This window comes from Hydra vulgaris, chromosome 14, assembly GCF_038396675.1.
Source record: "Hydra vulgaris chromosome 14, alternate assembly HydraT2T_AEP".
In the NCBI taxonomy this organism is placed as follows: domain Eukaryota; kingdom Metazoa; phylum Cnidaria; class Hydrozoa; order Anthoathecata; family Hydridae; genus Hydra; species Hydra vulgaris.
Window position 1 is genome coordinate 3,120,499 of NC_088933.1, and position 22,120 is coordinate 3,142,618.

Consider the following 22,120-nt stretch of genomic DNA (forward strand, 5'->3'; position numbering starts at 1 on the left):
AATAGTCCAAACTTTATTTTCATGCAACATTAGTTGCGACAAAACCGTCTTATGAGAAATTGACTTTTATACCATGCTAGAAGATATATTTTCATATGTATTACGTGTGTTTCATGGTTACTTGAGTAACAAAGTCGCCTTTTCTCTAAGAGCAAAAGCTTTTAAGAACTATAAAGATTTTTGAAATGCTCTAACAAAAAGTCACATTGGATATTTAGTTGGTATTCAGATTGTATTTAAATAAACGACCAGCTGTTTTAAAATTTCTGTTTTGAGACTTGCTTATCAATGTTAAACCAAAGATATTCAGCCGCATTCCGATCAAAAAATTTTTTATTTAGGTCCTTATTGGCCCAAAAACTTGGATCTTTTTTAACAATGTTGATATTTCTAATTAAGATGTTAATGAATGGGTTACTATACATTCTGACTATGATTCAAAAAGCTAGAAAAAGTTTGTTGAGTTTGTGAAAAATGATCAAATAACAAATGTTTATGCTTAGAAGTTTTTATCTTAATTAAAATTACGTATTTTTCAAGCAAATCTGAAGATCAAAGGCAGATGTAGCGAATGAGAGGAGAATTAAAATTCCTGTTAATTAAAAGGTAGTTGAAATGGTTTCAATTAAAATGTTAGTTGAAATGGCTTCAATTAAAATGTTAGTTGAAATGGCTTCAATTAAAATGTTAGTTGAAATGGAAAAATCCAAGAAAAAAAGTACTATAAGATAATAACTAGATAGACTGAAATTTTGTATCTATAAAACAATATTTTTAAATTTTTTTTAGCAAAACAAAGCTTTTTTCGGAAGCTACCAGGTTTTAATTTTTTTTTTTTGTTTTTTTTTTGCTATCAAATTAATTACCGAATACAATTTTCCATAAAAAGTATGAAACAAATGAAAAAATCAAATTCAACCTAACCTTTTTGCACATAGGATTAAAATCAAGCTTTAAAATCAGTCATTTTGATGTTAATGACGAAGATTGCAAGTCACTGTTTTACTGGATTTTGACTTTTGCTACAATATGATCCACCCTAACGTGCATACATTGATTGACCAATAGGATTGACATAATTAAATGTGAATAAATTGACTTACTTTTGGATTGACGTTATTAAATGTTCATACATCTACTAACACATTGGGAAAGAAGCCTAGATACATGGTTTAGTTTTGAAATCAATTAGAGAATAAAGAGTTTTGATATGACCAAGGTTTAAATGTTATTGCTCCTTCTGGTCCGTATGACCGAGGTTTAAATGTTATTGCTCCTTCTGGTGCATTTGACCAAGGTTTAAATTTTTTTCGTCTTTTCATTAGCTATAAAAACAAGGTTGCTTAGAGTTTACTTTACAATGCAATTTTAATCATTACCTGGAAACAAATTTAAGCATTATGTTACCTTTAAAGGATTAGTTTAAATCGCTTCTTCTGGTGCAATAACATTTATTAGTGAACTATTTTTTTGTTCTATTTCTGATACTTAACTTGTGATGCAATTGGAACTTATGAAAAGAGAGCTATGGGAGAGTGGAGATTTTGTAAAGGCTGATTTTACTTTTTTTAATAGATGATCTTCTTAAGTTTTTGATGTAACACTTAATATTCCAACCTTTTTAAATGAAAGAGATCAGCTATCACATAAAGAAGTTGTAAAAAGTTAAACAACAGCAGCTTTAGGAATTAACGAAAAACGTGTTACACAAAGATTAAAATAAGTAAAACAAGCAAATACGAAATGAAATACCCCTAGTTTTATATGGATCTACTTTTCATATCTGGACTGTAAGCTACTAATGAGTTTATGAACCCTTTTATAAACAGTAAAAAATATATGAAGTATAATATATAATATTTATTATTGAGAGACATAGCATGACAAAAGATATTTTTTATTAAAATGCTCTAACTTATCTATAACATCTAAAAAACAACATTTATAAAAACTAATATTTACAATAGGAATTATTTACAATATAAATTTTTTGTAATTATATACTTTCGTCTTGTAAAACAATTATTTTTTTTCATAAACTCATTTTCTTTTAGAAGAAAAAACCATGTATCAGGTATATACAAACCATGTATCAGGTATATACAAATCATGAATCAGGTATATACAAACCATGCATCAGGTATATACAAACCATATATCAGGTATATACAAATCATGAATCAGGTATATACAAACCATGTATCAGGTATATACAAACCATGTATCAGATATATACAACAAGTTACTAAAACAATAAAATTTCGTTCAACTGGTAAAAATTGGTATGAAAGTGGGGATCCTAAACACTGCATGCCAAATTTTGTCTTTTTTGAATCAATTTTATCTGAAACAATAAGCACAAAGCCAATTTATTGATTATTTTTTTTTAACTGTTATGCTAAAAAGAATTTAAAGAGTATTTTACTAATTTCAACAGTATTAGTTTTATTACAATAGTGCTATTACAATAACCTCTCAAACCAGCAGTGCAACAAGAAGCCGTATCAACTTGACTACTTTTGCAATTTATGTAAAGTTGCATTTTTCTAATTTTTATTTTTCATGCTTGCTCGACATGTACATTTGAAAATAAAGTATTTTAGCCTTTGTGCTGTGAATAATCTGTCTACAGAATAATAGCGTTCTTGTTCAAATTTTAGTTCTCTTCATAAAGTTTTTTTAATATTTTTTCCTTTTATTTTATCACATTTGCTCATATGGTTTTCACATTTGCTCTTATGGTTATCAAAATCACGTCTGGCAAACGCTGGTAGAAACTCCAGAGATTTTCCCCAGCACTTATCTTTTTTTAAAGGTACATCTTTTTTCGATTTTAATTTTTTTATTTATTTATTTATTTTTTGCCGTAATACTATATAATACTATGATACAATGAGAAAAATTGTTTACATAAATAATAAATGGCCGGAGCAAGAAAAAGGCATGTACTGTCTTATCGCCGAGCCCCGTTTACAATGAAGCTTTTATTTGAGTAAAAAAGATTAGACTCGTCAGCAAACAAAATAAGATTTAAAGTTTCGGAAGTTAAATATAAATCGTTGATGTACAGAAAAAATAGCAGTGGTACTAAGATGGATCCCTGGGGAACTCCACAAGTTAAAATTTTGTTTCCTGTTTCATTTTCTTTATACACTATGTATTATTTTCTGTTTGACAGGTAATTTTTAAACCAGAGTAGGTTTGTGTTTAATACACCATAGAGTTCTAATTTTTTTATAAGTATGTCACGGTGAACTGTGTCAAATGCTCTTGACAGATCAATAAAAACGGATATATATTAATTCGATTACTGCATGATCCGTTGAATGTTTTTTTTTTGAATCCAAGTTGTTTATTATTCAGTATTCTGTTTTTGGTTAGATAGTTATTAAGTCTATCATGCATAATACGTTCTATAATAGGTCTATAATTTGACATAATTGTGTCACCGCCAGTTTTAAAAATAGGTGATATTTTAGCAATTTTTAATTTCTCCGATACAATACCGCATTTTATTGAAAGGTTAAAAATATGAAACAGTGATGGTTTAATGATATCGAAGATTGCTTTAACTACGTTCACGCTAATTTGATCAATGCCAACAGATTTATTATTTTTTTAGACTATTGAACGCATTACCTACCTCACTTAAATCTAAATTAACTTCTATCATAGATATACTGGTTGGTTTTATATGGGATTCGAAATTTGTGGTGTTTTTTGGAATTTTATCAGCTAACTTTGGGTCAACTTCAAGGAAATAGTCTTTGAGCTTCTCAACTATGGTTTCCTTATTACTGATCAATTTCCCATCAATTAAGAGTTTTCACAGCGAATGATTGTTCGCACAATTATTTTTACCAATTATCTGCTTCATCATATTCCAAGTTTTTTGTGTGTTTCCTCGGGTTTTTTCTAACATCTTAGCATAATAAACTTTTTTTGAGTATTTCTTTGTTTTTTCAAACAAGTTTTTATAATTTTTGTAATTTATTTCATTTTTATATGATTTATGTTTTAAATATTTTTCATAAAGTTTTTGTTTCCCCTTAGATAATTTAAGTAAACCTTTGGTCATCCACGGGTTCAAAAGTGAGTTAGAATTTATAACTATTTTTTTATTGGAAATGGCAAATCATAGTATTTACAAAAGTGCGCAAAAAAAGTTCATACGCCTTATTTGCATCTTGTGATTGTAATATAAGATTCCAATCAATTTTTTCTGATAAGAGATTTCGAATATACAACAAGGTGTTTTCATTGATCTTTCGCGTTTGGATTGTAGATTTTGAGGCAAAATGATTATCAATTATATTATTTGTAATTAAGAATATTTGGAAATGATCTTTTATGTCAGTTGTGATTATACCAGATTCTAAGAGGCTGTTTTTTCTTAAACTTTTGAAAGAAAATTATACGATGTAATTTTTAACCATTTATCTTTAAATAATATACTGTATCAAAATCAATACGGGTCTAAAAAAAATAATTCAACCAAACACCCTATACTACGAATTACCCGCAATATTTCTGAATCTTTTGAAAAATCGTAATATACGTTAGGCATTTTCATTGATCTATCTAAATTTTTGATACGATTGACCACAAAGTTCTATTAAAAAAATTGAGTTTTACGGAATTAAAGGAAATATTTTAATGATACTTAAAAGTTATTTAAACAACCGTCCCAGAGGGCACAGTACGTTTTTAAAACGTTTTTAAAACGTTATTTAGACGTTTTTATAAGGTTTAAATCTAATAAAAACGTCCAAAGAACGTTTTAAAAACGTACTGTGTCCCCTGGGGTAAACAGTTTGTTTATAGTAATACAAATATTCGTTCCAATTTACTAGGTATAACATGTGGGGTCCCTCAGGGTTCTATACTAGGACCCCTCCTCATTTTAATTTACATTAATGATCTCCCTGAAGCCTCGAATTTAATGACGGTGATGTTTGCTGATGATACTAATCTCTTTTTTTCTCATAATAACATAACGAAATTATTCCAAAATATGAACCTTGAATTAACAAAAATTTCTTACTGGTTTAAAAAAAATAAGTTGTCACCCGATGTTGCGAAAACAAATTAGACACTTTTTCATCAAACTTCAAAAAAAAAGTTATTGCCTCCTGTCATGCCTTTACTTTTTATTGACAAAGTTCAAATTAAAAGAGAAATAACTACTAACTTTATAGGTATCTATATTGCTGAAAACCTTAGTTGGAAATATCACATTGATTTATTGTCCTAAAAAATTGCTCAAAATATATGAGTTATGTATAAAGCTAGAAATTTTTTAAATAAACACAGTTTAACACAATTATATTTCTCTTTAATCCATTGCCATATAAATTATGCAAACATTGCCTGGGGTAATAGCAACAAGTCTAAACTGCAACCTCTTTATCGTCAGCAGAAGCATATTGCTCGTCTTATCAATTATAAAGATCGACTTACTCATGCCACTTTTATTTCAAATGAAAATTCTTAATATTTATCAACTGAATATTTTTAATATACTTTGTTTTATGTATAAATGTAAAGCTAACACATCTCCTATTTCTTTTCATAACTTATATACCTTGAAAGAAACAAATAAATATAACTTAAGAAATAATAATCTAGTTCAGCAATCTTTTTCTCTAACTAATTTTGGAAAGTCATGTATCGCATTTAGAGCTTTTCTTTGGAACAAAATGGTTTTGAAAAATTGTGATTTTTCCCATGAATAGAATTACATTTCATTCACAAAAAAACTGAAAGAAATATTTTTAAAATTTAAAGACTTATCTTTATATTTTTAACATTTTATGAAAATATGAAACTTATTATATAATGTAATATACAATAATATCGGATTCACTAATTATGTGTTTATGAAATAAGTACTATTTAATACAAACTTTGTATTTATATATAAGAATCAATCATAATTTCTTAACAAATTTATTTATGTATTCTTACGAAGTTTATGTTTTTCGCAAATTATTTCTTTGACATTTTTATCTATTCTTTATTAAATGTTATTATAATGCAATTAATATTCACGAGCGGTTCTCGATGATAAGACCTAAAGGTCTTTGCGAGTCTCCGCGTTCTATTTATTATGTTTTTATTTTTATATTTTATTATATTTGTTATTGTATAACGATTTTTTAATTGTTACTGTATAACGATTTTTTAATCTTAACTATCTAAATTGGATAAATTTATTTAATATTTAAGAAAAGAACAAAAAATTCAAGAAAAAAAAAAAAAAAAAAGGCAATTATGAATATTATTAGTAAATATATTACCAAGTAATGTCAATGAAGTATTAGTTATTCTGATTGATTTGTTTATTGTTGGAACTATATCATGTTAAATAAGGGTATTTTAAAAACGTTGAACATTTAAATTTGAATCATGATTTAACAAGTTTATATTATAGTCATCAGTTAAGTACACATGTTTCTTTGTTATGTTAGTGTTGCTTAAAAATTTTTTTTTAATTTCCAGCTGGAAGTCTATAAATAGAATTAATAATAATATTTTTGGTTGCTTTATTTGTTATTTCAAAGCATAACGACTCACAATCTGTTTCGTTAACATTGAGGTCATTAAGCAAAATAAATTATACCACCACCAACGTGGGTTTGACAAGGTTGGTGAATTAAAACGTAGTTATTCTGCTGAATTATGAGAGTATTATCCTTCTGTTGAAATATGGGAACACTCTGTTGAAATATGGTAGTATGTTAAACATGTATATAACTCCTTGACATCTCAAAACAATTTTTCTCCGATAAATTCGATTTTCTCGATTGAAACAGCGAATTTATCGGAGAAAAACTCTACCTTGCTGCTGCTGATGACAGTCACTCAAACCATAATGAGTGAAATATGGAACAGCAGATGCCAACTTATGTTTAAGAGTTCGAAAACTGACCCAATGACAGTGATCAAGATAATTACCAGAAACATCAGAAATATTACTACTTTAAAATAAAATTATTATGTTCGTAGAAATACCACATACATTTTCTATCATTTTTTTTGTATTAAAAACGTTTTTTGTCAAATAGAGAATGGGAACCTGAAACTAAACATATAAGCTAAACCAATACACTGGCTCAGGCTCATAGAAAGAACTAAATGTTTCTGTTCCCTGCAAATATATTTTCCTTTTTACAACAAAATTATTGTTATATATGATTAGACAATCACTGCCAGCCCTAAATTTATGATACATAATTTATTATTTGCATGTTTTCTGTAGATTTCGTAACGCGATGTTTGTGTAGAAGTCCTGTATTTTTTTATTTTACTTTAAAAAATCTTTCTTTACTAAATATATTTATTTTATCTTAATCAACTTCTTCTAAAATCTTTTTCCATATTCCCGATTTCTTTCCGCCCAACGGCTCAAAAATAAAAAAACAAAAAACACAAAAAAATATAAAATTAAAAATACAAAAAAAAAAAAATTCAAAAACATAAAAATACAAAATCTAAAAAAAAAAAATATATATATATATAGTAGTATATATTTGTTACGACAAAAGTAAAAATAATTGACAAAATGCAAATCGTAGATTGTCAGATTATAGTTAGTTTTTGTGAAACTTATTTTGCAACTTTCACTAAGGATAGCTGCGAGCTGTAGTAACATTAGAGCTTATCGAGGCTCGCTTTAAAACTGTTGACAGTTGGGAAACCGATTACTTTATCTGGTAACATGTTCCATGCATTGGCAATGCGATTGTTAAAAAAGTGGAAACGAGCTAAATTATTGCTGTACTTTCACGGTGAATTCTTTCTCTGTGATTTGCTCTTGTTGGAACTGTGATGAAAGGAAAGTGCCGGTTGACTATGTCGATGTTATTAATAGTTTTATGTTTTTGGATGAGGTCACCTCGTTTACGACGTTCAACAAGAGAAGATTGTAAACATCTGGACTTGTTGTCTAATTTTTTTAGTTTGTCTGGTATTTTTGTGGCTCTGCGCTGTATTGATTCAATAGTTTTTCATCCTTCACCAAATGAGGGTTCCACGCTGGAATTGCAAACTCAAGTAAAGGATGGATGTAGGTGGAGTAGAGTTGTTTCCATAAAGGAGCATTACGAGATTGGAAAGTGTGTTTTAGGGTGCCTAGCATTTGATTTGCTTTACATGAGGCAATGATGGATTGGGTTTCTACTTTAAGATTATTGTTAATTTGAATTCCAAAGTCACGCTCAGAGGTGGTTGCTTCCAATGTAGTTCGAATCGATATTGAACAAGGGCCTAATTCCTCTATTGAGTACTTGAAAGGTGTTAATTTTTTTTGGCCAAAGTGCATTACCTTGCATTTCTTTGAATTTAGCTCCATGAGCCAAGATTTAGTCCACAGGACAATTTGATCAATATCTGATTGGAGTTGAAGTTGAGCAGCGAGTGAATTGACAATGCTTAGGATTTTAGTGTCATCAGCGTAGATCATACAACTGTTTTCTTTGCTTATTACATCCGGCAGATCATTGATGAAAATGACAAATAAAATTGGACCCAAGACTGATCCTTGCGGAACTCCACTTGTCACAGGTAGCCAATTCGATTGATAGTTGCCAAGGATGACTCGTTGAGACCTGTCGAGTAGGAAAGCTTTTATCCAATTGAGAAGATTGCCTTCGATTCCGTACATTTTTAATTTGTAAAGCATTCGTTGATGTGGGACTTTGTCAAAAGCTTTAGCAAAATCCAAAAATACGACGTCAACTGGTAGCTTTCTGGCTATATTTCCAGTCAAGAAGTCCATTGTTTCAAGGAGATTTGTAATGCATGCTTTTTTCTCTAAAAATCCGTGTTGACTATTTGATAAAAGATTGTTTGATTTTAAATGCTGCATGATTGCCTTCTTAACTAATTTCTCCATTATTTTACACGGAATCGAGGTGAGGGATATTGGTCTGTAGTTTGATAGGTCGATTCTGGAGCCCTTCTTAAATAAAAGTGTTACATTTGCTTTGGACCATGAGCTTGGAATTTCACCATTGTCAAATGACTTTTGAAAGATGAGAGTAAGTGGATAAGACATTGAGGTAGAACAAAAGCGTAAAACGTGAGGACTGACATTATCTACACCAAGTGATTTAGATATATCTAGTGCTGAGAGTTCCATTAGAGTGGCCAGAGTATCAAAAGATATGCTATTGAGGGTTGTGTTAGTTCTACGATCAAAATGGGGAAGATTGTCATTGGATGGCTCTTTGCTGAAAACTGATTGAAATTGATTGTTAAGTGAGTTGGCTATTGTAATTTTGTCAGAGCTAATGATCTCACTGGAACTGGTGATTCGCATAGATGAGATCTGATTTATTACAGAGCGTTTACTATTTATGTATGAAAACAGTCTTTTAGGATTACGCTTATCATTGGCACGGGTAATTTCAAAAGATTTCAGAGAAGAATGACTTAATTTTTTAACAAACTTTCTAGTTTCCCTATATTCCCCAACCAGTGATGTGATTTTCCATTTTGAGCTGACCTTACGAGCCCATAGCGATTTTTCAAGACGAATAAGAGATAATAGTCCTTTTGTCATCCATGATTGTTTTTTGGCGATGGTTTTTTTGGCATACGAGGGATGAATTGAAGACAACATTCATTGTATTTGTTGAGCCAAAGTTGGTAACATTGTTCTACATTTAAGTCTTTAAAAATAGACGACCAGTCAACATTATTGAATTCTTTGTTGATTTTTTCGTAGTTACCATACTTGTATATAAATTTAGAGCTGTTGAAACGTGATAATTTTATGCTGGAAGCCAGTTTGTAATGCCAGGTGATAGTGCAATGATATTGATCAGACAAACCGAGTGGAGGACTGATGTTGATTTCGCTAGCACAATATGAAGAGTCACATATGATGAGATCAAGAGTGTTTGTCATAGGGCGATTAGCAGGTTTGAAAGTAGGGACAGTGACGATTTGGTGAAGAAAATTGGTCTCAGTTCTTCATTTGCCTCTCTTGAAAAAGAGAGGCAAATGAAGAACTGAGACCAATTTTACTAGAGGAAAAGACTGATTTGGCTGTCCAAGTAATCTCTGGGAAATTGAAGTCACCAGCAATGATGATACCGTTGTATTTTTTAGTCAATATTAAAGTTTTGGCATGGAAAATAGCACTTGAAATCTCTGAGAAGGCTTCGATACCGGAGGATGGAGGTCTATAAATGCAGTCTAGGAGCAGAGTTTCATTCAAAAGCTTTATTTCAACCCATAATTGTTCTGAATAGTAAGGATTAAAATCTTTGTGTAGTAGGGATTCCTCTATTTTGTTTGAGATGATTTTACTGTTTATTTATATAGCTACACCTCCTCCGATTTGGTTGCGACGGTCTGAACGATAGAGGTTGTAGTTCTGAAGAGAGGGAGTTGATTGGTCATTGAACCATGTCTCGGTGATAAAAATAATGTCAAAAGAGTTGTTTTCTGCAAGTAAGGACAGTTCGATGAGTTTTATTGGATTGAGGGAGGTTGCATTGATGTAGAAGCACGAAAGATGAGATAATTTGATGGAAGAGCTGGCCTTGTTAAAGAATGTTGAACTAGTGAGATGTTGAGAGCGACTAAATGGCTTCAGCAGCTGATTTCCATTTGAGGAAATATATATATATATGTATATATATATATATATATATATATATATATATATATATATATATATATATATATTTATATATATATATATATATATATATATATATATATATATATATATATATATATATATATTTATATACATATATATATATATATATATATATATATATATATATATATATATATATATATATATATATATATATATATATATATATTGTGTAAAAAAATCTTTTTAATATCATAAGCGCGTGTTATAAAAATATATAAAAACGGAAATACATATACAAAGAGAAAAAAATGGAAAACTTAATGTATACAATAATACAATATAAGTATATTTATTAATGCAGAAATAGTATATAAAAATTGTAAATATTTATTATTTTGTAATAAAAAAAACAATAAAAAGTTATTTAGTTCATAATTAAAATTATTTTCATTGCTTTTTAACCACGTTTCCGTGAGACTATTTTAAAATCGTGGTTTAGATTATGCAATAATAATTTTAGATTATCAAAATTTTTATTAATACTTCAAATGTTTAAATTGAAAATTGAAAAAATTATTTATTTTTTTTTTACTAAAAAATGGAGTTGATTCACGGACTGAATAGTATTCACTTTTAAAGTTTTTTTTGATTGATATAGTCATCAAAGCTGTCATTTTCCGTATCAAAATTAAATAAAAAATTTTCATCCATTTTGAAAGAAAAAATAATAAGATAATTTCGTAATCACGCAAATAATATATATAAAAAAAATTAAAATACTATTAAACTGTAACTTTTCTTTGAAGCCCAATCGCGTATGATTAATTTATCATATGAAATGTTTGCAAACTTTCCTGCCGCTTGTTCAATTTTCATCTGTTCTCTTAGACTCTTCCTAATTTGCACTGTCTCAGCGCATAAATCTCCACTTTATATAGATATTTTTACCTTAGAGGTTAGTGGCTTTTTTTAAAATGACAACTTTATCCTTAAAGTCCAGAAATTTTATGATTATTGTTTTTGGTTTACCTGATTTTATATGGTCAGTTCTGTGTGCCCTTTTAATTTTAATAACTTTCTAATTCTATTTTTTAAATTTCTGTTTAAATCTTGCAATATTATATAAATAGAAAAATTACTAATTTAGAAGTATTATTTAAACATTTTGTCGCTTTTGGTTTACAGTTTTGTCCTTACTTGCCTCGCTTTCATTTCGCAAAAATAGTTGCGCAATCGAATTAGACAAATGTGCCTTATCTATTAAATGTCCGTATTTACTAATTTTATAAAAAATATTTTTCTCAATAAAGAGACTCTTTCCCTTTTGTTATTTCCACAATTTTATTTACATAAACGCGTTTCTAAATAGACTACTGTATATGCTTTTTAAATTCGTACATTATTTTCGATTTTTTATTTTGAAAAGCAAAAAAATATTATTTTTCTGCATTTCAAAATAAAAGAGTTATTTTCAGCATTTTACCACTTATCAATTATATTTTATGAATTTTTAAGGTCCGATTTTAATTTTTAATTATACTTAAAAAAAAAATTGCTTCTGTTTGTCAAAACTGAGGGTATTACTCTAAAATCGTTTAAAACTCTTGCTATGTTTTTACAGAAACAAAAATATTTAAAAAATACTAATCAAAAAATGTGTGGGAGAAGATCTGACCCAGATTAGACCAATAAAAAAAGGTTTTAAACAAAAAATGGCAAAGGATGTAAATCAAAAGTAAATAACTAATAAAAATCTCTTTATTGTTGTCACGAAAACAAAATAGAAACTGGTTTAACGTACACTTTATAACAATAAAATATTTTTATTTAATTAGTATTTTTTAACTAATAGACCTTAATGACCTTACATAAGGTTGTATCCTGCAATGTTTCTATTTTCATTATGGTGCAACAATATTTTGCACCATAAATAATGTTATAAATTATGTTTTCAAAATTAATTCATAAAAATTAAAAAAAACTTTTAAGGTTACCATTTTTATTTTATAATCTTTAGTGGGGACAATATTTCTTTTCAATACATTCCATAAATTTTGAAGTTATCCTTCGCTTTATTTATTTTACATTCTTTTATTACATCGACAACAAGCTCAAATGGTAAAAATACATATATTATAACTTTTAAAATAATTAAATCAAATCAAATATATTTCTGAATAAAAGTTCTTACATCTTCTTACAGGATATTTACAAATAATAATGAGTACTAATATTAAGTAAACACCTGTCAAATTCAGTAATAATAATAAAAATAGTGATAATAACAACAATAAATATAACATAGATATCAATAATATTAGTGCTTATAAAAAGTTATACTATAATAATATAACAATAATAGTATAACAACATCAATAATTACAGTAATAAAAATTATTATTATTATTATAACAACAAAACACTAATAATAACAATAGTAATAATAATAATAGTAATAATAATAATAATAACAATAATAACAATATAAATATTAGTAATAATAGTTAAAAGTAGTTAATAATAGTAATGTAAATATTTATAAAAATAACAATAAGTAATAGCAATGACAACAAAATATATTATAGAAATTAAAAAAACAATACTCAAGACAACAAAAATTGATAATAGAAATTATAAATATTAAACTGTATTTTTTTTAATAAAAATAGAATAAACGGTTAAAAATGGTTTTAAAGGCTGAGAATGAATTGAGAGCTTTTAGTTCGTAAGTAAAGTTGTTCCAAGTTTTAATGCTTTGATATTTTACAGATTTCTGCTCGTATATATGAGAGCGGTGTTTAGTGACAGATAGATTTAAATTACTATTGTGACGAAGGTGATAACAAGTGTTGGAACTTTTGGAAAAAAAATTGATGAAAGTCAAAGGTAGGTTATTGTGTTGGTGGCTCCAGACAAATTGACTTAAAAGTTGAATATAGTCACATAGTTTTAATACTTTAGAAGTAAGGTAGAGCGCATTAGGATTAAAATTAATATTCTGGAAATAAATAATTTTTAAAGTCTTGTTTTGGAGGTGGGGAATAAGATTTTATTGATGGAACTGCCCCCATATTTGGCATGCATATTTTAGATGTGAGCCGAAAATAGCATGACATATGTTCAAGAGTGTTTTAAGATTAACGTAATGGCGAATATTGGCCGACATGCCATTGGATCTACTTTGTTTCATTGGTAAGTCTTTACAGTGGGATAAAAAGGAAAAATTTGAATCAATTTTTATACCAAGATGGTTAAAAAGAGCCGGCTGGGAAATAGCATGCAATTTGATATTTTTTTGCAAATTTTTTTTTTTTTGTAATTATTAGTAACATAGTCTATTTTCCATTGAAGACAACAAAATAAAAAAAAATGATGGAAAGATTAAATTTTTTTGAAATACTTGTAAATAAGAATTCAATAGATTGAATTTCTAAATCACATATTAATTGAAGATATTTATTGTTGATTTTCTTTTTTAATTTGCAATTTTTAGTTGTATCAATATAAAACTACATATTAAATATTTTAAAAATGGTTAAAAATTGTTGACTTTTGATTGTTAACAAAAATTTGAAAAGTTGAGGATTAAATACTTTCGTTTAATTATTTAATTACAATTGAGATTGTGATCACATTTGTTGTTTAAATTGAAATTAACATCGAACTATTTATTGTTAAATTAACATTAACATTAAAATATTGATTTTTAAATTTACAAACTCACGTATCACGTGATCAAGTATCACGTTGTTTAAATTGACATTAACAACGAACTATTGTTTGTTAAATTAATATTAACATTAAAATATTGATATTTAAATTCACATACTCATTTGAAGGTGTGGTTACGTTTAATAAGTTTTAACTTTTAAATTCTCTTTAACAGCAACATGATAACTTTATAATTAAAATCCTCTTCTCTAAGTTTAACATCAAAATCTTCTTTAAGATTATCAAACGATTTATTTTGACTCTTTAGATGGTTTTCCATTACTGTAAACTGTTTTGAATTTCTTCCGTAAAGTTTACCAACATTCTATTTAAAGATTTTTTTCAATCAAATCTGTCTTTTGAGTAATTGCAGCAATAATCAACTATCTATCCTTCAAATAATCAACTATCTATCCTTCAAATAATCAACTATCTATCCTTCAAATAATCAACTATCTATCCTTCAAATAATCAACTATCTATCCTTCAAATAATCAACTATCTATCCTTCAAATAATCAACTATCTATCCTTCAAATAATCAACTAACTATCCTTCAAATAATTAACTATCTATCCTTCAAATAATCAACTATCTATCCTTCAAATAATCAACTATCTATCCTTCAAATAATTAACTATCTATCCTTCAAATAATCAACTATCTATCCTTCAAATAATCAACTATCTATTCTTCAAATAATCAACTATCTATCCTTTTCTCTTAAACTTCTTTTTTCTGACTATAAAAAACTTCTTTAACTGCTTAGGGCTGATGAACAGTTTAAAGACAAAAGAACTTGATAATGTAGACGACAGGTCTATAAGTACATTGCTAAATAGGTTGTTTGAACTAAAAGGTAGTTTAACATGCGACGTAGAAAAAAGGAATTTTGAGAATTACTTTATGGATGTGGGTGTCATTCATAAAACTTACTTATTTCTTTTTCCAGCCACCCTCACTCATACCCAATCAACACACTCAATTGTTTTTATGCATATTGATCATAGTAAGTTGACTTAGTAACCTCACCTAAATATTCTCTGTATAAATTTTCAAAACATAATTTTTTACACTTTGATTTTGGTTACTAAAGTAAAACTTACAAAAACTTCTGGTGAAAAACAGTCAATTATATATTATCTCAATTATATTTTATCTCAATTATATATTATCTCTACCCGGCACTAAATAAGTACAGAAATGTTTTGTAAATTGCAATTTATTGTATCTGTCTGGTACAAAACTATTTTAACATATATGTTTATCCAATTTGGTTATCCAAAAATTACTAATAATTAACCGAAATAATAAAAACAAATGTTTTGATAAATGATTAACGTGTGAAAATAACATATTATTTTATAACAAAAATTCATGAACAAAAATTTTTCTTGATTTTTAAATTAAATCCTTTTCTTATTATTTGTCTGAAACTTTTTTTCATGTTTTATTTTAGTCAAAACATTTTTGAAATAAACGTTGCTCAAAATTACCATCGCTATTAATCAAAAATTAATTTATCAAAAGTATAACTTACCTTACTGCATCAAATAGGCTTACAAAATAATGAAAACAGTTTATATAGGAAGAAATAAATACTATTGCACTTACATAAATTTTTTGTTTCATTTAAAATTTCATCTTTTCCTAATTCTTTTAAAGATTTCTCTATCAAGGCAAAATAACTGTTTTCATTTCGTTTTACTAGGTCAGTAAGAAACATTTCCATTTTAGCTTGATCACTTCCTTTGTCCAAATCAAAAAAGTCTATAATGGCTGCTTTTGTACCTGTACCACGTGCAAAAATTTTCCATTCAGATGACATTTTTTCAGATAAAATAGATGTTATTTTTGGATCCATGTCTGCAAAAATAGCTTCTATAAAAGTGTAAAAAAAAAATCAAATCATTATTATTATGATAACCCTCATCAACATCGAAATCATCATCACTATCATCATCATCATCATCATCATCATTATTGTCATCAATGTTTTTCTATTTGGTATTACTCCAAGACTTTTGTGACAAATGATTTAAAATTTAGTTTTAAATACTAACGAAGTTCGAACTCTTCAGATAACTTTAAAACATGTTGTGAGTAAAAAAATTAAATTATCTTCATTAAGCGTCAGGCCTTAAGTAGTTTAATTATTATTTGTAAATATGATATTAAAAAAATTTTTAAATTCTCCGAAATCAAATAAATCTGACAAAAACGGTTATGCACCGTTAAAATAAAGGTATTTACTAAAACAATAGTCAAAGTTGTAGTATTTCAACTTTTTTTTTTTATATCAATTTCGTGACAAACCCATCATCAAAAAATTTAGAAAACTCTCTGAAGTTAAGCAAAAAACGCAGTTCAAAACTTATGACTTTTTAAAAATAAGATGTTGTGCGAAAAAAAAACATTCACGCTGTTTATATTTATTGATGATATTAAAATTTAGGCAGTGTGTACCGGTAATTTAAAAAATTGTGTTGGCATATTAAACCAATGCGCAACATGAATAAAAATTTAAAACAAAGCAATGGAAAAAGTAGATGATGATAGAATCAAAAACCTATTCCAACTTTTCTTAAATTTGAAAAAAAAAAAACCAAAAAAACGAAAAAATGGTGTTCGATTGTTTATTATAAATTTAATCAACTTTATTATTGATAAAACCGTATAAGCTTTAAACGTTTCATCTTTTAAACAATTTTTCATAATAATTGTTGAACCAAAAGCATAAGTAAATAAGCTAAGTAAGTAAAAGAAATTCTATATTCGTTTTAAAAAAATACTATATCAAGTTACATTAGCTTGCAAAACCAAATGCTTTTGTTAAAACATATCATTAAAGAGTTGTGTGTGTGTGTGTGTGTGTGTGTGTGTGTGTGTGTGTGTGTGTGTCTATATATATATATATATATATATATATATATATATATATATATATATATATATATATATATATATATATATATATATTAGGGTGGTCCAAAATTGTAAATTATTGAAATTCATTTCTCCACAAGGCTGCCTTTGTTCCTATTAATATTTGCAATATTGTAACCAAACTTGAAGCAAATCTGATAATATTTAGGGGTTGCTATAAATTTTGACTTTTTGAACACTATGATAAAAAATCAAAAAATTAAACGGAGCATTTGCAGCCAGGAGCGCGAAATAGAGGCAGTTTAGACTTGTTCCGGCAGAGTATATTTATCATATAAATATTTATATGATAAATATACTCTGCCGAAACAAGTCTAAACTGCCTTCGAACAGTCATCCAGGAGTGTACCAACTTAATTGCACATGTGGTTCATGTTATATTGGTGAAACAAGAAAAAAGATTTCCACACGAACTCAAGAACATAAAAATAATGTTACAAAAGCCAACTGGGAAACATCTGGAATAGTAGAACATTCACAACATTGTAATGGTAAAATAAACTGGGAGAACCCTAAAACGCTTTCTGTTATTTCAAACAACTACACAAGAAAAATTCGTGAGGCCATTGAAATACAACGTGTACAATGTTCAAAACCTAAAGAAAACGTTTTTAATCGTGACAATGGCAATTTGGTGATGACTCACCATTGGAAACCATTTTTTGTAAAATTAAAAATGTTGAATATCTGACGTTGCAATGACATCATTTGGTTACGTTTATTATAATTTTTAAACGCTTTTTTTAACGGTTTTATCAGTTCGATAATGGCTCTCACTATATGAGCCGAAATATTACGTGAAAAAAGAAATAAATAGTATGATACCGTATATGATGTTTTAATGCTTATATATATATATATATATATATATATATATATATATATATATATATATATATATATATATATATATATATATATATATATATATAAAATCTACAGATTCTTTTTTAGTCCTTCAAATCTAGAAATTAAAAAAAAATTCTAGTTCTTTAGGAATTAGTGAAAAAAGTTGTTTTACATAAAAAATTGTTTTACATAAAAGTGATTTTACATAAAAAGTGGTTTTACAAAAATAATAACTTTACTGTAACACTGTAAAAAGAACGCGGAAATTTTCAGAAGACAAAATGGTCTTATCATCAAGAACCGCTTTATCACCAAGAACATTGCCACAAATATAAAAAATATACAAAATTTTTACATAAAATCATTACACTATAATGGTATTAAAATGTCAGATAACAAGTATACAAACATATTTATCTTTTTTTTTCCCTTTTTTTTTTTTTTTTTAATTACTAATGCAGTGTTCAAAATATATTTATATTTAATAAAAAATAAGAAATTATTTAAGAAACTTGCAGAGAATAAATTTAGAAAAAATCAGTAACTAAATTTTTATACCTTAAAACACTCTTTTTAATTTTTTTTTTAAAGCAATTTAAGTTTTTTAATTAATATTATTTAAATTAGGGTAACTTAATCGAACCTCGCCCACATCCGCACTGAAATTGATGTTGACAGGCTGTTATTAGACTTACACAGATGTACTATATATCTTCAGCTACAAAACTGTTTAGATTCTTTAGATTTTATGAGAGTAGTTGGCAGTACCATAATAAATTGTACAGTGTGTCAAAAGCACTGATTCTCGTCCACTTGAACTCAATCTCGCCATGTTGATTTAAATTCACCCACTGCGTGACTTTAAAAAAGAACTTATTACCGCCTAGCGCGACATTATATAGAGGTAAGTGAGATTAAATCTCGTTAGTTAATTTGTATGCTCAATTGCACCATTAATTGATTAATAAAGAAAGTATAAAACCATGGGGTTTTTTTGAATGCGAAAGTTTCTAATTTTTTTTTCTAGGCCAATACCTTTTTTCTTCTTTTTCTTTGAGTCGTTCAGCAGTATTGATAAGTTGCTGTTGTTTTCTTTTGCATTTTTTTCTTTCCTATTGGATTTTGTCTTGGTGATATTTCAGCTTTGCTAAGTATGCTTCTTTAGCTATCTTTTTTCGTGCGAATGCCTTAGGATATGCCAAGACATTATCATCTCCATTACCTGCATTTATAAAAACATATACTCAATAAAGGTACAAATGTTTAAATAATTTTCAAAATTTTAAATTATTTTAAAATTAAAAGTTGCATTGTTGCTATGAAACTATTGATCGCTTTGTGAAATGATTGACTTACCAGGGTAGGAAGAGTTTGCAAATGGAAAATCTGAAACTGTCGTAGAACTAAAGTTTGGTGGTTCTAAGATTTCTTTTTCTTTTCGCTTAGTAAGATTGAAAAAACTATTCACAATGAAGTCAACATTTTTTTCCTTAACTGGATTGACCAAATATGTAATCTGCGCATCGTGAACAACCGTTTCTGCTTCAAAAATAGAAGCGTTACTTTGTAACGAATTGTGAATTGCGTTATCTTCTTCAGTGCCATTTTGTAATTGTTCTAGATGATTAGCAACTTTTCCAGCATCCATAGAAGCATCAAAGTCTGAAAAAATAATTTCTTAACCAATTGATGATTGGAATTTTTAAAAAAGTGATAAATAATACTATTGAAAGCAAGTTAGTAAACTTTATGCTTCATTCAGAACTTTTATCAATTTGTACATAAAGTATTAGTCACAATTGCTAGCTTAGGTTTAAATAATAATTTTTATTGTATAGTGATACTTGAAAAAACACAATAGTACAATATTAACCGAAGAACAATTGTTTTCAGTAACTTCTGTTTCTTTTGCTAATGCTTAATTTTGATGCTCAGATATATTTTTGGACATGCTATTAAGAATAACAGACAATTGTAGATTATCAACTGAGCATGATTCATTTCAGTTTCCATTATTTGTAAGCATTATGATGCAGTCAAAGTCATGACATTATTAACATTAATAAGAAGTCCACTTTCTGCTGCTTTCTCATGCACATTCCCTATACCCAACACAGGGTCATAGTACTGTAATTAGCAAATTATTTTTTAATTAGTTTCCTTAATAACAATACACAGAGGAAATGTATTGAGGATTAAATAATTTTTGAAGGCAATCAAAAATACATTAACGCAGATATCATCAATTTTTGTCAAAGCAAATATCAAGTAAAATTTAGGTTCAATTTCATGCTAATGCCAAGGATGTTGAATTAAGAGTAATTAATTTATAAAATAATTTCCTCAATAATATATAGAATAAAAATACATTAAAATATACTTCTTGTGAGCATTCAAAATTATTTAAATATGTCATCCCAATTTAATCAAAATATAATGGGGTCACGGCGAAAGGTTTTTTTTTAAAACTGCTGGTAGCGTGAGTCTTCATATGACATACTTCATCTATTCTTGCCCAACTCGGCGAGATTAAATGCATTGGGCGACAATATATTTATTCTGTGGGCGAGATTGAGTTAACTTGGTAGGTTGAGCAGAAAACAATTTTATACATATTCTACCATTTCTAGCAATTATAAATGTTATTACAATCAGAGAATTAATAGTGAAGAACAAAATTAAATTACAATCTAAATTGCACAACAAATAATTAACTCGGTAGAGTTGTATTAGCTGGTTTGAATTTAGCAAATTAAGTAGCAAAAAAACTACCGAAAACCAACAAATTTTCTTTAAGAGATACTTCTTTATTTATGATTCTTTTGAGGTCAAGGTTGTTTTGATTTTAATAAGGCTGGTTTGCTGCTCTAAATGAACGTCTTTTTGATGGTGCAGCGTGTGAGTTAAATGACAAATTAAAGATGGTGGGCAAGATTGAGTGATGGGTGAAATTATGTAAAGTTACCCTAAGTAGTAAAAAGTTTTTACTAAGAACTTATTTCAGATATGAGGCGCACGATAAGTAACTTTAAATTACTCAAGCTTATTTACCTCTAACAGGGTACTATTTGTGCGCAACAGATATTTATACTCTTCTTTTTGTTTATAAAGACTGTAGAGAATTGAAGAACTTTTCTGCATTTTCTATTAAAAGTAAGACTTAAAACATAATAAACATTTAGTTCAAACAATGTTAATAAAGATATTTGTTCAAAAGGAGATTTTGAGTGTTCTTTTTTATTTTTTTAAATTAATTACACGTATAGCATGCTTCTGTTTACTATAAATCTTTCAATCTAAATTCTAAATGTCATATTTTTAAAAATCAGATTTATAAATTTTCTAGAGGTATATCCGACCCTGAGAGATAAAAATAAATATATGACTGATGAGCTAAAAAAAATTTATATCGGTTTAAAAAAAATGATTGTCTTAAATACTGATAAAACAAGATGAATCCAAACAACAAAAACGAAAAACAAGATGAATCCAACCTTTAAAAAAAGAAAATTAAAAATAACTCCTAGTGCATTTGTAAACCTTTATAATTTGAAGCTCACAAGAGCTTTATGATCCTGTGATATACAATGTAAATTTGTCATATACAATAAAATCATGATAAGATCCAATAATATATACAATGTAAATTTGCCTTGTATATATTTTCTTGGCAAAAATGAAGAAACAAAAAAGATAATTTTATTATTTAATAAAAGTTTAACGAGATGCCATGATATAACTGTTCGGAATTTAAAATTTAATAAATAAATTTTTTTGCTATTTCTATGCACTTAAGAATTTTTAGATTTAAAAATTGACTTTTTAAGTTTTAAAAAGTTTTCAGCTATTTTTTTTTTTTTTTTTGCAATTTAAACTTGCAGTTGTTTTTATTTTTTTGATAAATTTAAAAAAATAATGATACATATATGGCCAGAACCGCCTTCGAACAACGGACTAGTTCTGAAGCCAAAACTCTAAACACTACACCACTACACCA

General features: G+C 27.4%; 1 protein-coding gene across 1 annotated transcript in view; it reads right to left on the reverse strand.

Moving 5' to 3' along the window:
* Positions 1-16,697, reverse strand: part of LOC124806009 (uncharacterized) — a 32,592-nt gene extending 15,895 nt beyond the window's left edge. The window contains exon 1 of the mRNA XM_065818546.1: positions 15,943-16,697. Coding sequence (XP_065674618.1) covers positions 15,943-16,192 — 250 coding nt within the window. The 5' untranslated portion in view covers positions 16,193-16,697. The remainder of the gene's footprint in view (positions 1-15,942) is intronic.
* Positions 16,698-22,120: the final 5,423 nt, after the last annotated feature.